Source organism: Typopeltis vanoorti, chromosome 14, assembly GCF_054136105.1.
Source record: "Typopeltis vanoorti isolate ZY-2024b chromosome 14, IOZ_Tvanoo_1.0, whole genome shotgun sequence".
NCBI classification, from domain to species: domain Eukaryota; kingdom Metazoa; phylum Arthropoda; class Arachnida; order Uropygi; family Thelyphonidae; genus Typopeltis; species Typopeltis vanoorti.
Genome location: NC_143562.1, coordinates 64,361,916 through 64,378,923, shown reverse-complemented (window position 1 = coordinate 64,378,923; position 17,008 = coordinate 64,361,916). Strand labels below are relative to the sequence as shown.

At 36.8% G+C, this 17,008-nt stretch overlaps 1 protein-coding gene across 1 annotated transcript in view; it reads right to left on the bottom strand.

Moving 5' to 3' along the window:
• Positions 1–17,008, bottom strand: part of Pde11 (Phosphodiesterase 11) — a 384,638-nt gene that overhangs the window by 58,863 nt on the left and 308,767 nt on the right. The window contains exon 16 of the mRNA XM_090404525.1: positions 3,453–3,530. Within this exon, the coding sequence (XP_090260651.1) occupies positions 3,453–3,530 (78 nt within the window). The remainder of the gene's footprint in view (positions 1–3,452; positions 3,531–17,008) is intronic.

Sequence of the window (17,008 nt, the reverse complement as noted above, 5' to 3'; positions counted from 1 at the left end):
GTTTGGTCAAATATCCCCTGCTCCAATTACCTTACCACATTTCATATTTCTGACAGTTTTTCTACCTCCACAACTGATATGTACTAATGACTGTGTTCTGCCTAGATGTTTTCTACTGCTGTTCTACAACTAATTATCTTATTTAGTAATTTTTCAGAATATCCTTATCTTCAATTTTTATGTGTTCTTTATTATTATTGTTTATTATTATCCTTGGTAGTTCTAGTTTCCCTGGTTCTGCACATCCATTTTCACTTCATTCAGGAACTTTTTCCAGTCTCTGCACACCAAATCCATTCAAATGCAGGCCATCCATCTTGTATAAATCCTTTTGCCCATCAAACTCATTCCACACCACACAGTCTGCATAACCTGCGCATAATGTCATTTGCGATTATGGCCTTCCTTCTAAACTCCTCTTAGTCATACCGCAGCAACAGACCCACCATTCTAACTCTGTCACTCTTTTCTTTCACTACCTTTAACAATACTTTCAAGTCCTCTCTCATAAAAAATTTATCTCCTTTCAATTCATTCGTACCCACCACAAATTATTCTTCTGATTCCATGCAAATGCTCATGAACTATCAAAGAATAAAATAAAAGATAACACAAAAAAAGCAATGAAAGATGAAGAGTATTTCAAGGTGGATAATGAGAGAAACAGCCTGTAAGAGAAGAGTAAGGAGAATATAAACGGTAGGTGAGGGGGGAAGAATAAGGAAAATATGAAAGAATGAAGAAGGAAGAGTGAGGAGACAATTGTGTGGTGATTTCATGACCAAGGACAAGACATGATAAAATTCTGTTTTCCTGGTGTGAAGATTAAAGATGTTAGTGACAATACTAGAATGCAAAGAGGGGAAAATGAAAGAGTTAATGTTGGCAGGTATGAATGATTTAAAAGGTGGCAAGTATGGAATGTGAGGGGATATAAAACAGTCACAAGAAGAAGCAAAAATTAAGAGAAAGTAAAGTTTGTAAGTCTACTGCCATAGTATGATAGGAACAAATTAAGAAGGGTAATGATTGCAATTCATTGCCTGGTTGTTAGGAAGAATGGTATACTGTCGTTTCTTAGACATGCAGAGTGAAATGATGGATGAAAGGACTTGTATATGACTGACTGATTACACTTGAATTCATTTTGAACTATTCGGAATTTGCACTTTTATTCTCACTGAGAGAATGAAAGTGGTATGGTGGTCTTGACCTGGGACTAAGCACGTGAAATTTTCCAATAAGAAGGTGTATATGTAGAAACAAAGTCGGTGATTATGACAAATTTAGGGAAGGGGGCAAGTAGCTTGAAGCAATGTCATTGCATAAGAAACTACAAGGGAAAGATGTTAGCACTGCATGGAAATGAGCTAAGGTGATATAGGTGTCTTAGGAAAGCAGTATCAGAGTCTATATATTCAAGAGTCAGGAGGATGGTCAGTAGATGAGTATTATCATTAAGGAGATACAAAAATAAAAATGTTGTGGATGTGATATGTGATAAGTAAGCATATTGAGAATTGCAGAACCCAGGAAAGAATGATAACCAATATGGTAATAAAGACAAAATCAGACTGTGATAGGAAATTAGCCAAGCAGGCTAAAGAAAGCAGAGTTCTTCTGCTATGTGGTGAGTAAAAGGAAGAATGATTATAGAAGGGTAACTTTATGAATGCAGATGGTAGTAAGGTGACAGAAAGGGAAGAAATATTTGAATTACTGAGTGATCACCTTGTGAGGGCATACCGTCTAGTGAGTTATGCAGGAGGGATCAATCTATCTATCAGAATATACTCATAGATAGATGACCTGGAGGTGTCAATAAAATCTCTCAATGTGAATACATCTATTGGATATGATGAATACTAGCCTGTACAAGAAAGTGTAAAAGAAATGGCACTACCCATCACCAGACTATTTGTCTCAGTATTACCTAAAGGAATAAGTCCCAAGGGGATGGGGAAAGAGGATAACAATATTCTCTGATATAAAGGAAATTCCACACAGGTAGGAAATTATACGTGACTATTTCATGAGTGGTGATTAAGGTATTGGAGAAGTTTAACAGCAGAATTCAGGAATGGGTGGATAGGAATATGATACTCTGTAAGAGACCGGATGGTTTTCTGAAGGAGAGGTCCAGTCTTAGTAATTTATTTAGTTTTAACAATAAAATGACAGTTGAGTTGGATAAGGAACATGGCTATATCATGTTAGTACTAACTTTTGCAAAGGCATTTGACAATATACTACATGGAATACTGTTGATAAACCAGAGCAAATGGGGGATGGATGAAACTAGTGATACAAATAACAAAGCAGCTGATGAGTAGACATCAGAAAGTAGTAGTAGGTAGTAGAGTTTAGTCAATAAGAAGAACTGACAAATTCATTTATGCATGATATTGCAAATGATTCAAGGAGAATATCCAGTTGTTTGTCAGTGGTGCTAAATTAGGAAGGAGTTTATTAATTTTCCTAATTTAGAGATTATTTGCCATTAGTTTAGGCAAAAGATAATGGTTACAAGTCGAATGTGAAAAAGTGTAAGTTTATGTACTTTGGAATGAAAAGACTGCAAGCTCTGTATTACATAAATGGAATTGGATTGCAAGAAGTTGAAGTTAAGGATTGTGGACTGATGGTAGAAAAGGAGTTAAAGTTCACCAGACATGATGCAGATGCAAACAAAATAGTTCAAAGAAACATTAGATGTTAAGAAACACACTCACAAGCAGGAGTAAAGAAGATTTCTCTCTCTCTCTCCATTATCTCTTTATAAAGCTTTGATACAACTACATACTGAACTACTCCACTCAAATTTGGTTTCCTGAGTTTTTCTTCAGAATGAAGTGGTGGAAAGGATCCAGAGGTGGGAGAGTGACCATAATGGAAACATTTCTGTGGAGTGCTCCTTATGAGGATATATTGATGGCTTGTGAGTTAGAGTTTAACTGATACACACAAGCAAGTATGGGGAGATACAGTAGAAACATAATTATTATAAAGCAGTTTTATACATAGGACTGATGTTGAAATTTCTCAATACATGACAGGATGGAAGAGAACAAGTGGTTATGTAGAAGTTATCTAAAAATGTGGTGAACAAGGGCATATAGACTAGGTTTTTTTGCTTGGAAGAGTTGTGAATGAGTGGAATGGGTCACCAGAGACATTTAAGGAGAATGAGTCTAAGGAGAGATATAACAGGCACGTGCAAATAACAATTAAAGTGGGATTTCTGCTCGAGTGTTCAGACTCCATGAAAGGTACATGTAATAATAATGATAATATCAACATTTATGATTTATGATTTGATCTTGTTCTGTCTTAGCAAAATTATGTCAGCATAGAATTTTTTCCCTTAGTTTCTCTGCTATTCCTTTTCTTTCCTACTGATGCTTCCTTCATGTATTGTTGATAGTAGTAATAATAATAGTTCTTATTCCTACCTGAGGAGTTCCCTGTGTTCATCATTTTGCCACATATATTCTTCAGAGTCAACAATCTTGAAAAATGCTCCTCTTCTCCTTAGAAAATAAAATGAAATAACTGTATGCATACGTGAGAGGACAATCAGTGATTCATTATTAACTTACCGACTTTTGGATAAATGATCATCCAAACATGCATGCCTAATTTATGTGCACATAACTGAAGTTTTAAAACATAAAAATACTGGAAAAATCATTTTTTTTTTATGGTGCTGTAGTTTGAAATTGGAAAAATGATTAACTTAGAATTGTAATCTCATAAATAAACCTGAGGTTTTAGAAAAACGTAGTAATGTTGTAACAATGGCTTATCCCTCACTTAGAAATCCTGACATCTAGTAAAAGAACATTCCACAAGAATATTATACTGATTATTACTACTATATTTTTTAAGAGTAAGCTACAAAAGTAATATAAAAAAAACCAATTTTATTTTCAAAGATAATATGGTTTTTATTATTTAATATCATTATGAGTGGATCTATATTGGTTGGACATCCCATTTCTTTCTATGTTGAATAGCCTTTCATTGAGAGCAAGAACAGTCAATGAGTGGTGGTATGATAAACTGTGTTTCCTAAGAAGGACCTCCCACGATGAGTCTTGACTCCATTGAGGCTTGAATAATAATAATTATTTGCTATAAGCTCTGAGAGAGAGAGAGAAAGAAAAATGGATGTGTGAGCAACAGAAATAGACACGAAAATAATGTAGAATGTAGAAAATAGTAGCAATGTAAAAAAAAAAAAAAAAAAAAAAAAAAAAAAAAAAAAAAATGGACAGTAGAAATGAAATATGGTGATGAAAGGCAAGAGAAAGATATGTGAATGATACCAGAAAGTAGTTGGGACTATAATGTAAGCAGGATGCATTAAGTGATTCAAAAAGAGAAAAAAGAGTGGAAATAAAAAACGAGCAAATCTTCAAGAGAGTTGAATATAAAGAAGAAAGTCAGTGCACAACTGAAACTAAAGAGTAGGATATTGAAAATGAGTGACTATACTGTGTGGTGATCCTGAGCAATGTGATAAAAGGTTTTCATAGGGAAATAAATATTTTGGAGTGTTTCAAAATATTTATTTCAAAAATTTCAAAGCCAGGAGTAAAAGGAGCATATGAAATGAATAGTTGGTACAGATGACTTCAAACACAGTACAAGTGATGTGACACAGGATCTGTAAGTTTTGTTGAGAGCAATAAGACAGAGCTGTGCAAGAGATAGAATGGACAGTGTATTACCTAAGGTATGAGTTACAGAGGAGAACCTGAAAGCAATGACTGAAAAAAAAATAAAAAATAGGCAAAATATATAAGAAGAATACGACAGAATTTTGCATGCCTGGAATAGGTTTTAGGAGAGAAGGGAACACTTTGATAGAGGATTACATCTGTTGAGGGGGAAATAGGAGGGGTAATAAGATATTAGAGCAGTTGTTGTTGGGTGTAAGAGAGAATATGTTAAAGAAGTGACAGCATTAAATTTATTAGCGTGAGTGATTAATTAGAATATTCAGAGAAAATGTGCAGTGAGTTGCTACTGAAAGGGAGAGAAAAAAAAAGGAATGATAGAAGATAAAAGGAACATAAAATGGATGTGGAGGGGATTAGAGAGACCTTCAATTCAGGCCACTAATGTGTGGCTGAATAGCAGGGAGTTAAAGTTTATTTATTAATGCAAAATAATATTTGGAATAAGGGTGAGAAGTTTGCAGCATAAATAGGGTAGATCAATCAAGATTACAGGCATAAGTATGCCATGGTTGATTTAATATATACTGATGGGAAGAGAATATTAACAATATCAAAATTTATTGAAAGATTAAAAAGAAAAGAGGAAGAGACACATTGTTAATGATAGTGGAAGGGTTGTTTGCAGATGATGCGAAGCTAGGAAGGGTTATTAGTAATAGTGCAGATGTGGTAGCCCTGCAAGAGGATTTGAATAAGCTAGATAGATGGGCAAATGAATGGGGGTTTCAGTTTAATGCAGCTAAATGTAAGGTCTTGAAGTCTGGGGCACATCAATGGGACGCTGCATACTCTATGTGAGGAGTTAAACTAGAGGAAGTAGGAGAGACAAGAGATCTGGGTTTGATGATTGATAGAAATTTAGGGGACATATTGCAAAGGTAGTGAAGGTAACGCAGAGGATTGCTGCAATAATGAGAAGGACACTGACCTGCAGAGATAAAATGGTTATCCTTCTGTTGTATAAGACTCATCAGACCACACTTAGACTATTGTTCTCAGATCTGGTCCCCAGCATTTGAAAGGGATAAATTAATTGTGGAAAGGGTACAAAGGAAGATAACAAAGATGGTGTCGGGACTGTACAATGTTAGTTATGAGGATTGGCTGAGGGAGTGTGGACTGCAGAGTTTGGTGGATAGAAGAAGGAGAGTTGATATCATTGAGACTTTTAAACTGTTGAGAGGTGGTTATAGTTTTGACACTGGGGAATTCTTTTGCTTAGTTGAACAGCGGGAAGGAGTCACGACAAGGGGCCATCCCTGGAAGTTACGAAAGGAAACTGTGAGAAAGAGGGTGAGAAGTGGTTTCTTTGCATGGAGGGTGGTTGAACCATGGAATGCATTGCCTGATGAAGTGGTGAGAGCGAGAACGGTCAATGCATTTAAGGAGTGGTATGATAGACTGTGTTTCTTAGGAAGGACTACCCTCGATGAGTCTTGATAGACTTGCCTTTCTTAGAAAGGACCTCCCACGATGAGTCTTTTGACTCTATGGAGGCCTGAATAATAATAATAATTATTATTATTAGTAGTAAAGAACTAAGATAACAATAATGGCAAAGGCTTTAAGGCTATCAGTTTGAAGGTAATACAGTGTTTGCACTCTTTTTATAGGAATATGAAAAAAAGTGACTAAGACAGCTAATGAGATTAAATAGTTGGAAATTAATAATTATAGGAGTTTTTAGCTTTTGAACAAAAAAGAGCAAGATAAAGAGAAGGTTACTTTTTGTAATTACTTAGACACTATTATTTAATATAGTATTTGATAAAAGAAACAAGACTTAAGTGTATTATTTCATAATTTCCATCAACCAGAGCGGGAGAGTGGCAGAAGTAAAAGAGGTCATTGGTCATGCCTGCCAGATGGATAAAGGCATGGTGATGAAGGGAATAAGGACTAAATTTCTGTGCATGTGAAATGAAGTGAAAGCATAAAATAATAAAAATAATATACCATAGTATGTTATCTGGTCTCCATCACCTCACTGACCAATTTATTTACACTGTCATTTCTTAGAAGATTTATTTATGAAACAATCATCAACTTCTCTTATTCCCCATCTTTCTCATTGAAAAGCCAATTCAACAACCGTTTGCACTTTAGCACATTCTCTCAAAACACATGGCTAAATTCCATCTATTCTCATTGCTTTATTGATGTCTAGAATACTTAGCATTTGAAATATGCTCTCGTCAAGCACTTCTAAACCTTGAGCCCTCTCCCCATCCCTCTAGTAATAAAACTTACTTTTCCAGAATGAAATATCCCAATAAAGTGATCATTAAACAACTCCTGTCTTCTATCAGGCACTCTACTCCCATTTTTGTTTAACAATATCATTCTTTCAGACTACTGGCCACATCATGAAAGAATCTTTTAGATTTTCCTTGTATCTTAGTGCTAGTCACTTTCCTGGCCTGATCTTATATTGTTTCATGCATTTGCTTTCTGCTCCTCTCTCATAACTTTTTTTTTCCCATTTGCAATTCCTATTTGATATTGTGTGTCATCCTTTACACCAAACCATGTTCTATTTTTTATTCAGATATAAAACTTACTATTGCTACTAATAAATATTTCTTCACTAGTTCTCATGCACTGATGATATCTTGCACTTACATTTCTTCCATCCATGTAACTGTCTGAAGCTGATTTCTAAGATTATTGTAATCACCTGCATATCTATTCATCCCCCAAGTAAAGACTACATGATCGCTCTCTCCAACTTGGGAAACAGATGACATTTCAGTTGCAATCAAATCCTCTGAGGCAATGACCAAATCCAAAACTCTTGAATCTGATATTCCTATTACTACTACAGGTTGCTTAAGACATTTATCCATCAAGAATTCCAGAAATTCTATTCTCTTACTACAATGTGCTGTTTTCTCTTACTAGTTTATACTGCTATAGTTAAAATTTCTTATAATTATCACTTGTTTTGCACTGCTACACTTAACTGCCTAAACCTTCACCTCCGTATTCCCTGGCTTACGGTAACATCCCACTGTATCCTGTATTGTACACCTCCACCTCACACATATGCTCTCAAAACCATTAGTGCTGTTTCCCTTGAAATCCTCCACTCTGAGAGGAACAACTTATCACTTATAAGTAACTCCACCACTGCATTTACTCTTCCTATCCTGCCAAAATATGCTATACCCTATATATATATATATATATATATAGAAAGACTTAGGTGTCATTGATGATTCATAACTATGTTTTACAGTATAAACACACTAAGAGGGAGGGGGGACAAATATATTTATTACACACTAATATTTTGCTAGTTTTCTAACCAGCATCATCGGAGCACAATTATAACTGATAGGCACTTGAGCTACGTAATTGAGGAACAATTTAAATTGTAATTGATAACAAAAGTTATGTCTTTACATGGTGTCCTCTATGAATCAGATAACCATAAAGTTAATTTAGAGAAGTCAGCTATCAAATCTTAAAATGATAGCCTTCCAGATCTTTGGTAAATTAATGTACCCATACTTGTTAAGGTTAGAAGAGTGCTTCATAACTATGCCAATTCTAAAAATAGTCTCTCGCACCTGTAATGACTTCTATGTAATAAAGATGTTTTCCTCCATCTGATCCTATGTGAAGGAGTATCAGGAGCATGGTCCACCAATCCGGACTTGCCATACAGATGATCGCAGATGTAATTTTTGTGTTCTTCAATATAGATGTTAACTGATCTGCCAGTGTGTCCAAAGTAGACTAAATTGCAGGCACAGGGAACTTTATACTCTCCAGGATGTTCAAGAGAATGCAGTTCATGTACAGGAAAATGTATGAAGGTAGCTAGCAATGAAAGGTTTAAAAGTGGCATAGAGATCATATATGCAGAGAATTTTGGATATTTTTTCTGATGTACCCTCAACATAAGGGATGGGGAATGTTTTGTTGTGATCCTGTGTGTTAGGTGCTAGAAGGATAGGAGGTGCATGCAATATTTTATCCATTTTGTATGGGCTGTAGCCATTGGTTAAAAAGGTATTGCAAAGGTTCCTGAGCTCAGTTTCAAGGTGTGTATCACTTGAACATAAACTTTGGCTTGGTGAATAAGTGTTTTGAAGATGCCATACTGCTGGTAAGGGTCGCAGTGTGATTGTTTATGTACCTTCCTGTATAAGTGGATTTTCTCTAAATGGAGAAGGATAATGAGCCATTAAGAAGACATTAGTGTATCTAAAAAAAGGAAGGTAATTGTTACTTTCTTTTAAGTTCATTGTAGGGTGTTGCTGTTAAGATGCCCCAAAAATGTATCTAGACAAACTATGGGGACAAACAGCAAACACATCATTAACATAGTGCAGTTAAATGACTGGTTTAAGTGTGGCTGTGTTGAATGTTTGGTTTTCAATGTACATACATGAATCTGAATAACTCAATTATGTCAGGGGGAAATGTGGCTTAATGAGGATTGACAGACCATGCTCTGGATATTCCTTCGCATAGTATCAGACAGAGGAAAATATCTTTATTACATAGAAATCGTTATAGTTCTGAGAGACTATTTTTAGAATCAGCATCAGCTATGAAGCACTCTCCTAACCTCAAGTATGGTTACATTATTATTATTATTACTCCAACACCTCATGGAGTCAAAGACTCATCTAAGAGGTCCTTTTATCACACACACAGCTCATCATACCATGCCTTGAACACATTCAAACTCCTTGGCAGACACCACACTCTCAGGCAAGGCATTCCAATTATTTATAACTCTGCACGAAAAAAACCTGCCTCTCACTCCCCTACTCACACCCTCTTTATACAGGGTCCAGGGATGACCTCTAGTTTTCCCCACGATCTCCCCCAGCATTGATCCTATAATGTTAGATCTTGAATGGAGAAACTTTATAAGAAATTATTCATTCAAGATTTAACAAGTCTAATAGGTCAACATAGAGAAAACTTGTACTTGAGCAGAAAAAGAAATAAGTAATAACTGTATGTAGGGCCGTAAATACTTGGATGTAGAGTTATAAAAGTAATCTTGTCTATTCAAAATCAAGTAAAGAATTTTAGTGTTGAATATAGTTATAAAAGGGTATTCTATGTAAAGTGAATAACTGAATAAGATATAAACAAAAATCCAAAGTTCGCGTGCGAGCCGTTCGGTTGAATGCATGGCTTAAGGCAAGAGCTTTCGCAGAAAGCAGCACTACACGAGGAGAACCAGTGTAACGGATCATCCCATGGGCATGGAGGACGAGTGACGTGTGGAAAAAAAAAGTAGCAAAAAGAAGGCGCCAAGGGTAGAGAAATAAAAGGGGTTTGCACCCTTTTCTCGGGCCTTTTCCCTCTTCGGACCTGCTCGTTCCCAACTTCTTCTGGTACCTGATGGATTCCAGACTGTACGGAGACATTAGATGTCGGCACCTACAGTCCTAGTCCCTTGGCTGTACATCTCCCCGGAGTGAAATAGTGGAAAGCAACTATCAAACCGGTAGCACTGACAAGAATGACCGGCAACAGATCCGTCACACGGTAAAGCCTAACAGGACGACCACCATGACCCACCACGTGGACAAAAGGCAAAAGAAGGATCGGTACTAGACAAAGCAGTGAACAGAATAGATGGATCTGGTAATCCTGCCAAGAGATGGTAATGTACAGAATTTTGTTATATTTTCTCCAATTAGAGTAAAGAAGAAGGGAAATTGTGTAACTGTTGAGCATGAACAATTTATAGAGAACTTAGATAATTATATATTTGATAGTGGCCTGACTCCACTGGATAACTTATCTGAAAAGATTATAGTGAATTGTGATAATATTTAATGTGAGAGATTATCGTAATTTAGAATGGACAGAATTTAAGACTAGCATGTTGTGTGTATTAACGTTTAATCTCATAGATAGAGTTAATGATCATATCCAATTGAGTTTTAGTTGATGTTATCTAATTTAATGTGTAGTGATAATGAATTGATTGAGTGCATAATATATCTGATTGTGTAAAATTTAAGATCTCAATAAAATGCTGTGTATTTTAAACCTGACATTCGCCTGAGATATGAATTCAATTTACCACTCATAAATTAGAACCAAAGCGCAGGGGGGATAATATGATATTCTAGAAGCCGACACAATTGCAAACTAAGTTAAACATAGCAGAAGCAGAGTATATTGTTAATAAGATTTAGTGTTAGGTTCTTCACCTCTGTATAATAGTCTGGGAAGGCCTCCTTGGATAAGAATCCCCTCTATCCTAAGATATTTGCTGGCACAGCATATCAAATAAATTTGCCAGTATCTGATCAGGAGACAATCTCAGATAGTAATCATTAAGGGTTTGCTCCTAACTAAGAAAGAACCTTTATCAGTTAAGAGATAAATGTGAATAATCTAGGAATTGGCCATATTTTAGACCGCCTTTCTACATAGTGCACGATAGGCAAAGATTGATTTAGATCTTGAGGTTAGTTAAGATAGAAAAAGATATTAAAATCTTAAGTGTAGCAAGGCAAAGATAAAAGTAAAAATAAAGTAATATAAAGAATGTAGTGACATAACAATAACCCCTTACCAACTTGTAGGTCTCTATCATATCTAATCTCTTCCTCCTTTCCACTAGATTCTGCAAATTACATTTTCTCAATCTTTCCTCATACTCAACATTCCAGAGGTCAGAAACTACCTTAGTCAATCGCCTTTGGACCCTCCCAACATCTCTTCATCCTTCTGAAAACCAGGTGACCAAATCTGGGCACAACAGTCCATGTGTGGCCTAATCAAAGCCTTATACAATGGAACACGAATCTTCCTACTTCTACACGTCAGTGTCCTCTGCATCATTCCCAGAAGCCTTTGTGTTGTCTTCACAATTTTGGCTATGTGTCGCCAAACTTTCAGATCCTTATCCACTATCACCCCCAACAATATATCCTTACTAAGCATAAATTCTGAATCCCATCTTTGTTTTCCAAATTTTAAAACCTTACATTTTGCAACATTGAACTCACATCCCCATTTCCTTGCCCAATCACTAAATTCATTCAAGTCTTTTTGTAAGGCCACAACATCTTCACTACTCTTCAAGATTCATCCCAACTTTGCATCATCTGCAAACAACTGAATATCTCCATCCAGATCTTCACCTCTATCGTTAATATACAAGTTAAACAGTAATGGCCCCAAAACAGACCCCTGAGGCACTCCACTAATGACTTTCCTTTTCCTGGATATTGCTCCCCCATACACAACTTGTTGATACCTATCAGATAGCCAGTCTGCAATCCAATGCACTAAGCTAATATCCAACCCCATTGTCTCTAGTCTGACTGTCAACTTATCATGAGGTACTCTATCAAAAGCCTTTGCAAAATCTAAGTATATTACTGTGTATCCTTCTCCTCTGTCCAAGGAAGCAGTCACTTTATTGTAATAAATAAGTAGATTACTAAAACATGACCTCCCTTTAGCAAATCCATGCTGTCCATCAAAGATAATACCATTGTTGCAACTCAATTCTGGATCCTAGTTCTCACAAGCTTCTCCAACAACTTGACCAACAACCTGACACACAGATAGGCCTATAGTTTCATGCTTGAGTTCGATCACCTCCTTTATGAAGTGTCGCAATCTTGACCTCCTTAGGGACTTGACCGAGTGCAAGACTCGTATTAAAAAAATATGGCAAGGCAGGTGTCAACTCCCTGGCACATTCCTTCAGAATATATGGTGATATATTATCAAGTCCCACAGCCTTATTATCATCTAGTTTACTCAACTCCCCATACACCTCTTGCTCACAGTCAGTCTCTCCTTCCCATCATCTACTGCTCTCAATCTCTCCATGAAGTCACATTCACAAGATTGAAAGACCTTTATGAACTGCTCATTAAGTATCTCCACACATTCTGCAACAGCTGTCCTTATACCATTTTCTCCTATCAATATCATCCTTCCATAATCATTCTCTCTTTTACTGGCTACATATCAAAAGAACTCCTTAGGATTCTTTTTGGATTCATTAACTAACTGCTGTTCATATCTTTAGCTACCCTCACCAACCAAGTCATCCTCCTTGCCTGGTCTTTGTAGACCTCATGGAATTGGTTATTTCCACTTCTCTTATGCTGCCTCGACAATGCCATTTTTCTCTATATCACATGCTTAATATCTTTATTCATCCATCTCACACCTATCTTAATTAACCTTCTCACCCTTGGAATACATTTAGACATTGCATCTACTAGATAGTTTTTGAAAATCCACCAAGCTGCATTGATTTCTTTTCCAGCTAACTCCTCATTCCACGCTACACCCGCAAGCTGTCTCCTGAGTTCTTCATAATCACCCCCCCCCTTGTAGTTTCACATATATATATTCTTTTCTCACAGAGGTCCTCACGCTGCTGGCAACCACCCAGATAATCACCTCATGGTCACTCTCACCAACTGGTGGATGATTTGACACCTCATTTATAATTACATCCTCTGATGAGATGACCAAATCAGAGATCTTCAATCCTCGTATGCCCTCTGTTACATACTGTCTGAGGTAGTTATCTCTGAAAAACTCAAAAAACTCATTTTCTTTACTTCCAGTTGCTATCTCATCATTCCAGTCTATATTGCCATAATTAAAATCGTTCATAATGATCACTCATTATGAACGATTGTATAGACATAACTCTTTCTCTATCATCAATAGCACTTCCCCTCCCTTTTAACCCCTTCTATCCTCACAAAACACATCATACCCTTTCATCTCTATTCCTGTCAGGATGTCGTCCTCTTTCAACCATGTCTCAATTATTCCGAATCTTTGGGTGAACAAATGCAATTAATGCAACCATTTCACATGCCTTGTTTCTTGTACTTCTAGCATTTGTATACAATTAATTTACCAAAGAATTGGGAAACAGACATTTTAAGACCTGATTTCTCTAAATTAACTTTATAGTTATCTTATCCATAGAGGGCACCATGTAAGGACATTAGTTACTGCTGGCAGTTATAATTTAAATTGTTTTCCTCAATTACATAGTTTAGTGCTATGTGCCTATCACAGCTACAATTGGGCTCTTATGATGCTGGTTAGAAAACCATAGAAATATTAGTGAGTATAATATATATATATACACACACACACACACACACACACACACACACACACACACACACACACACACATGTTAAAGATACCAAGAAATTTTATACTTGGTTTTAATCCTTTTCCCAAGTAAGCAAAACAAAGTTTTCCACGTGAACTATATCCACATCTAGGCTACTTGTATATAGAGGCTAATGACTTCATATCACTTGCCTGTATGTATCCCATACATAGCACACCCCCTTTTAAGTGTATAATGCAATGCATAATGGGAAGGGCCACTCTCCAGACCAGTTTCAACCTTTGTTGCGGTCTCATCAGTGGAAGCCAGACCCGGGAGAGAGATACCAAGGTTGAAGTAAGGCAGTCATATATATCTCATGTACAAGTAAACAGAAAGTGCTTGACCTTATACTTCATGCACAAAACTTTGTTTTGCTTACTTGGGAAAATATTAAAACCAAGTATAAAACTTCTTGGTATCTTTAACGTATAATACACCCAAAACTTTCTACATCTTTCTCTCATCCAGAGATTTTTTTTTTTTTTATTAATAAGGTCAAGCACCTTTTGTCTACTTGTATATGAGATATATATGACTTCCGCATTACTTCATCCTTGGTACCTCTCTCTCTCAGGTCTGGCTCCCACTGATGAGACCTCAATAAAGGTCGAAACCGGTCTGGGCAGTGGCCCTTCCCATTATGCACTGCATCATACATGCCCGAAAAGGGTGTGTGTGCACCTTGCATTATGGGATACATACTAAGGCAAGTGATATGAAGTCATTAGCCTCTATATATACAAGTAGCTTAGATGTGAATATAGTTCATGTGCAAAACTTTGTTTTGCTTACTTGGGAAAAGGATTAAAACCAAGTATAAAATTTCTTGGTATCTTTAAGTATAATACACCCAAGGTAAAAAAAAACTTTCTACAATATATATATATCCCCCCCTTTTTTTTTACACACCAATTATTATGAATGCTATACCATGCTACTTCTATTACTGTGATGGCATCTTCCATTCCATGTTTCACTGATCTCAATTTTTGGACAGGTTGAGGTTATCAATGCTGCCAATACATTTCCTTTATTCCTGACACTCCTGGCATTTATATAAAGAAACAGCTATGCAATTTCAGTGCACAAACAAACAGAATGGCAATTAACAATAGCATTAAGAAATTCAGAAATAAATGCTAATGTATGACAACTAAAACAGTCAATATTTTCCTAACTGGGAAAAAATAAATAATACACACACACACACACACAGATATTTGTACCCCAAAGGCATAGGACACCATCTCTAGTTTTCAAAGTTTTTATGGTGTTCATGTTTCATGAGGTATAGAGCACAATCTATGATTTCCTTTCTTTTAGAAGTTACACAAGTTTACCCCAAAGACATAGGACACCATCTCCAGTTTTCATCAAAGCTTAAATTTTTACATGTTGTTCATGTACAGAGCACTATCTATGATTTCCTTTCTTTTAGAAGTTACACTTAGAGAACCTGTGTAGCTCAGTAGAAGTGACATTTGCACTCTATGGCGCTTGACCGAATGACGAAAGGTGTTCGAACCTAGTTGCCAACTAGAGGAACATTTTCTAAGCCTTTTCTCGACTGCGTCCCAAGTTAGTCGATCTCTGACATGGGCTAGCAGGTTTTTTTCTCCTGGAAACTCGGTTCGTCCTGTAAACTCAAGAAAATCGGCCATCGAACCCACACTATTTTCAGACATTAAAAATATTGTGTTAGGATTAGGAACCATGAGATGGCACCACTTGCTAGCTGCCTTCTTCACTGCATACCAATTAATTAGTGATCGCCTTGGGCCTGCTATCTCTGATTGGCTACCAGTGGAGACTGAACTGCCCACTCAGTCTCCAAAAGTTAGGACTAAAACAGCCTCACCTACTCCCTATACAGGAACAAAAAGATGTTAGCTGATTTTTTTTTTTAAATAGAAGTTACATAAGCTTAAAATTAACCTACCCATAAATTGAGAGTCTTCTTCTTCTTCGCGTTATTCCCGCTTCCTATGCAGGGTCCGCGTGTTACTTAGATGTGACTACTTGTTAGTACTACTCCCAACTGACCTGTCGCCTGGTCTGCTGCTGGGGGGGGGGGATATATTTTTGACTGTTGAGGTGTATGTTCACGGGGCCGGTTTGCCTGTTTGCGGGATGAAAAACGGCAGATAAACTGGCGGAAAAAACCCTACTGACCGCGCCCAAGACCAGCTAACTTGGCTATGCCTGAGGAAGATCCTCAAATTCCTCAAGTCTACAACGGAAATCAAACCTGGGACACACTTCTTCCCCAGGCATATGGTTGCGAAGCGCAAAGCCACTAGGCTAACCCCACACTCTACCCATAAATTGAGAGTAAATATAAAAAATCAATGTTAAGAGATTATTCTCCTGGCTGTAATAAAAATTTTCTATTTAGTAATCTAGTGCTTACTAAATCTGCTAATTTTTCCTGTCTCTGATATACAGAAGATAGTACTATTTTGGAAAGATAGAGGTAGACAATTGGCTCTATTTAAGTTATGACAACGGTGTAATGTTTCACATATTTCTTTATAAAGATGTTCATTCTATATGGAATCAACTTTTATGAAAGATCCTTGTCTTTTTCCAGTGAACTCTGTGTTTAGTGGAGATAGAATGCTCAGCAGCTCCAGACTGTTCAGGCTCATGATATTTATTATTATTATTATCATCATCTCCATGGAGTCAAGAGACTCATTGTGGGAGGTTCCGCTCTCACGTCCACAGTTCATCATACCTCGACTTAAATGTATTCATTGTCCCTGCACTCACCACACTCAAGCAATGCATTCCAATCAACCACCACTCTCCATGCAAAAAAATCTACTCCTTGACCCTTTGCTCATGCCCACCTTACACAGCTTCCAGGGATGACCTCTGTCTCCCTACCTCCAGATGTTCTATGAAAAATCTTATCCATGAAAATCTGGTGGTTACCTCTTACCAACTCAATCAAGTCTCCTCTCTTCCTTCTATCCACTAGGCTCTGTAATTTGCATTCTCTCAATCTGTCCTCATATTCCATTTCCAGAGACGAGAAACCAACTTAACCATCTCTGGAACCTCTCCAACATCCCATCATCCTTTTGAAAACTAGCAACCAAATCTG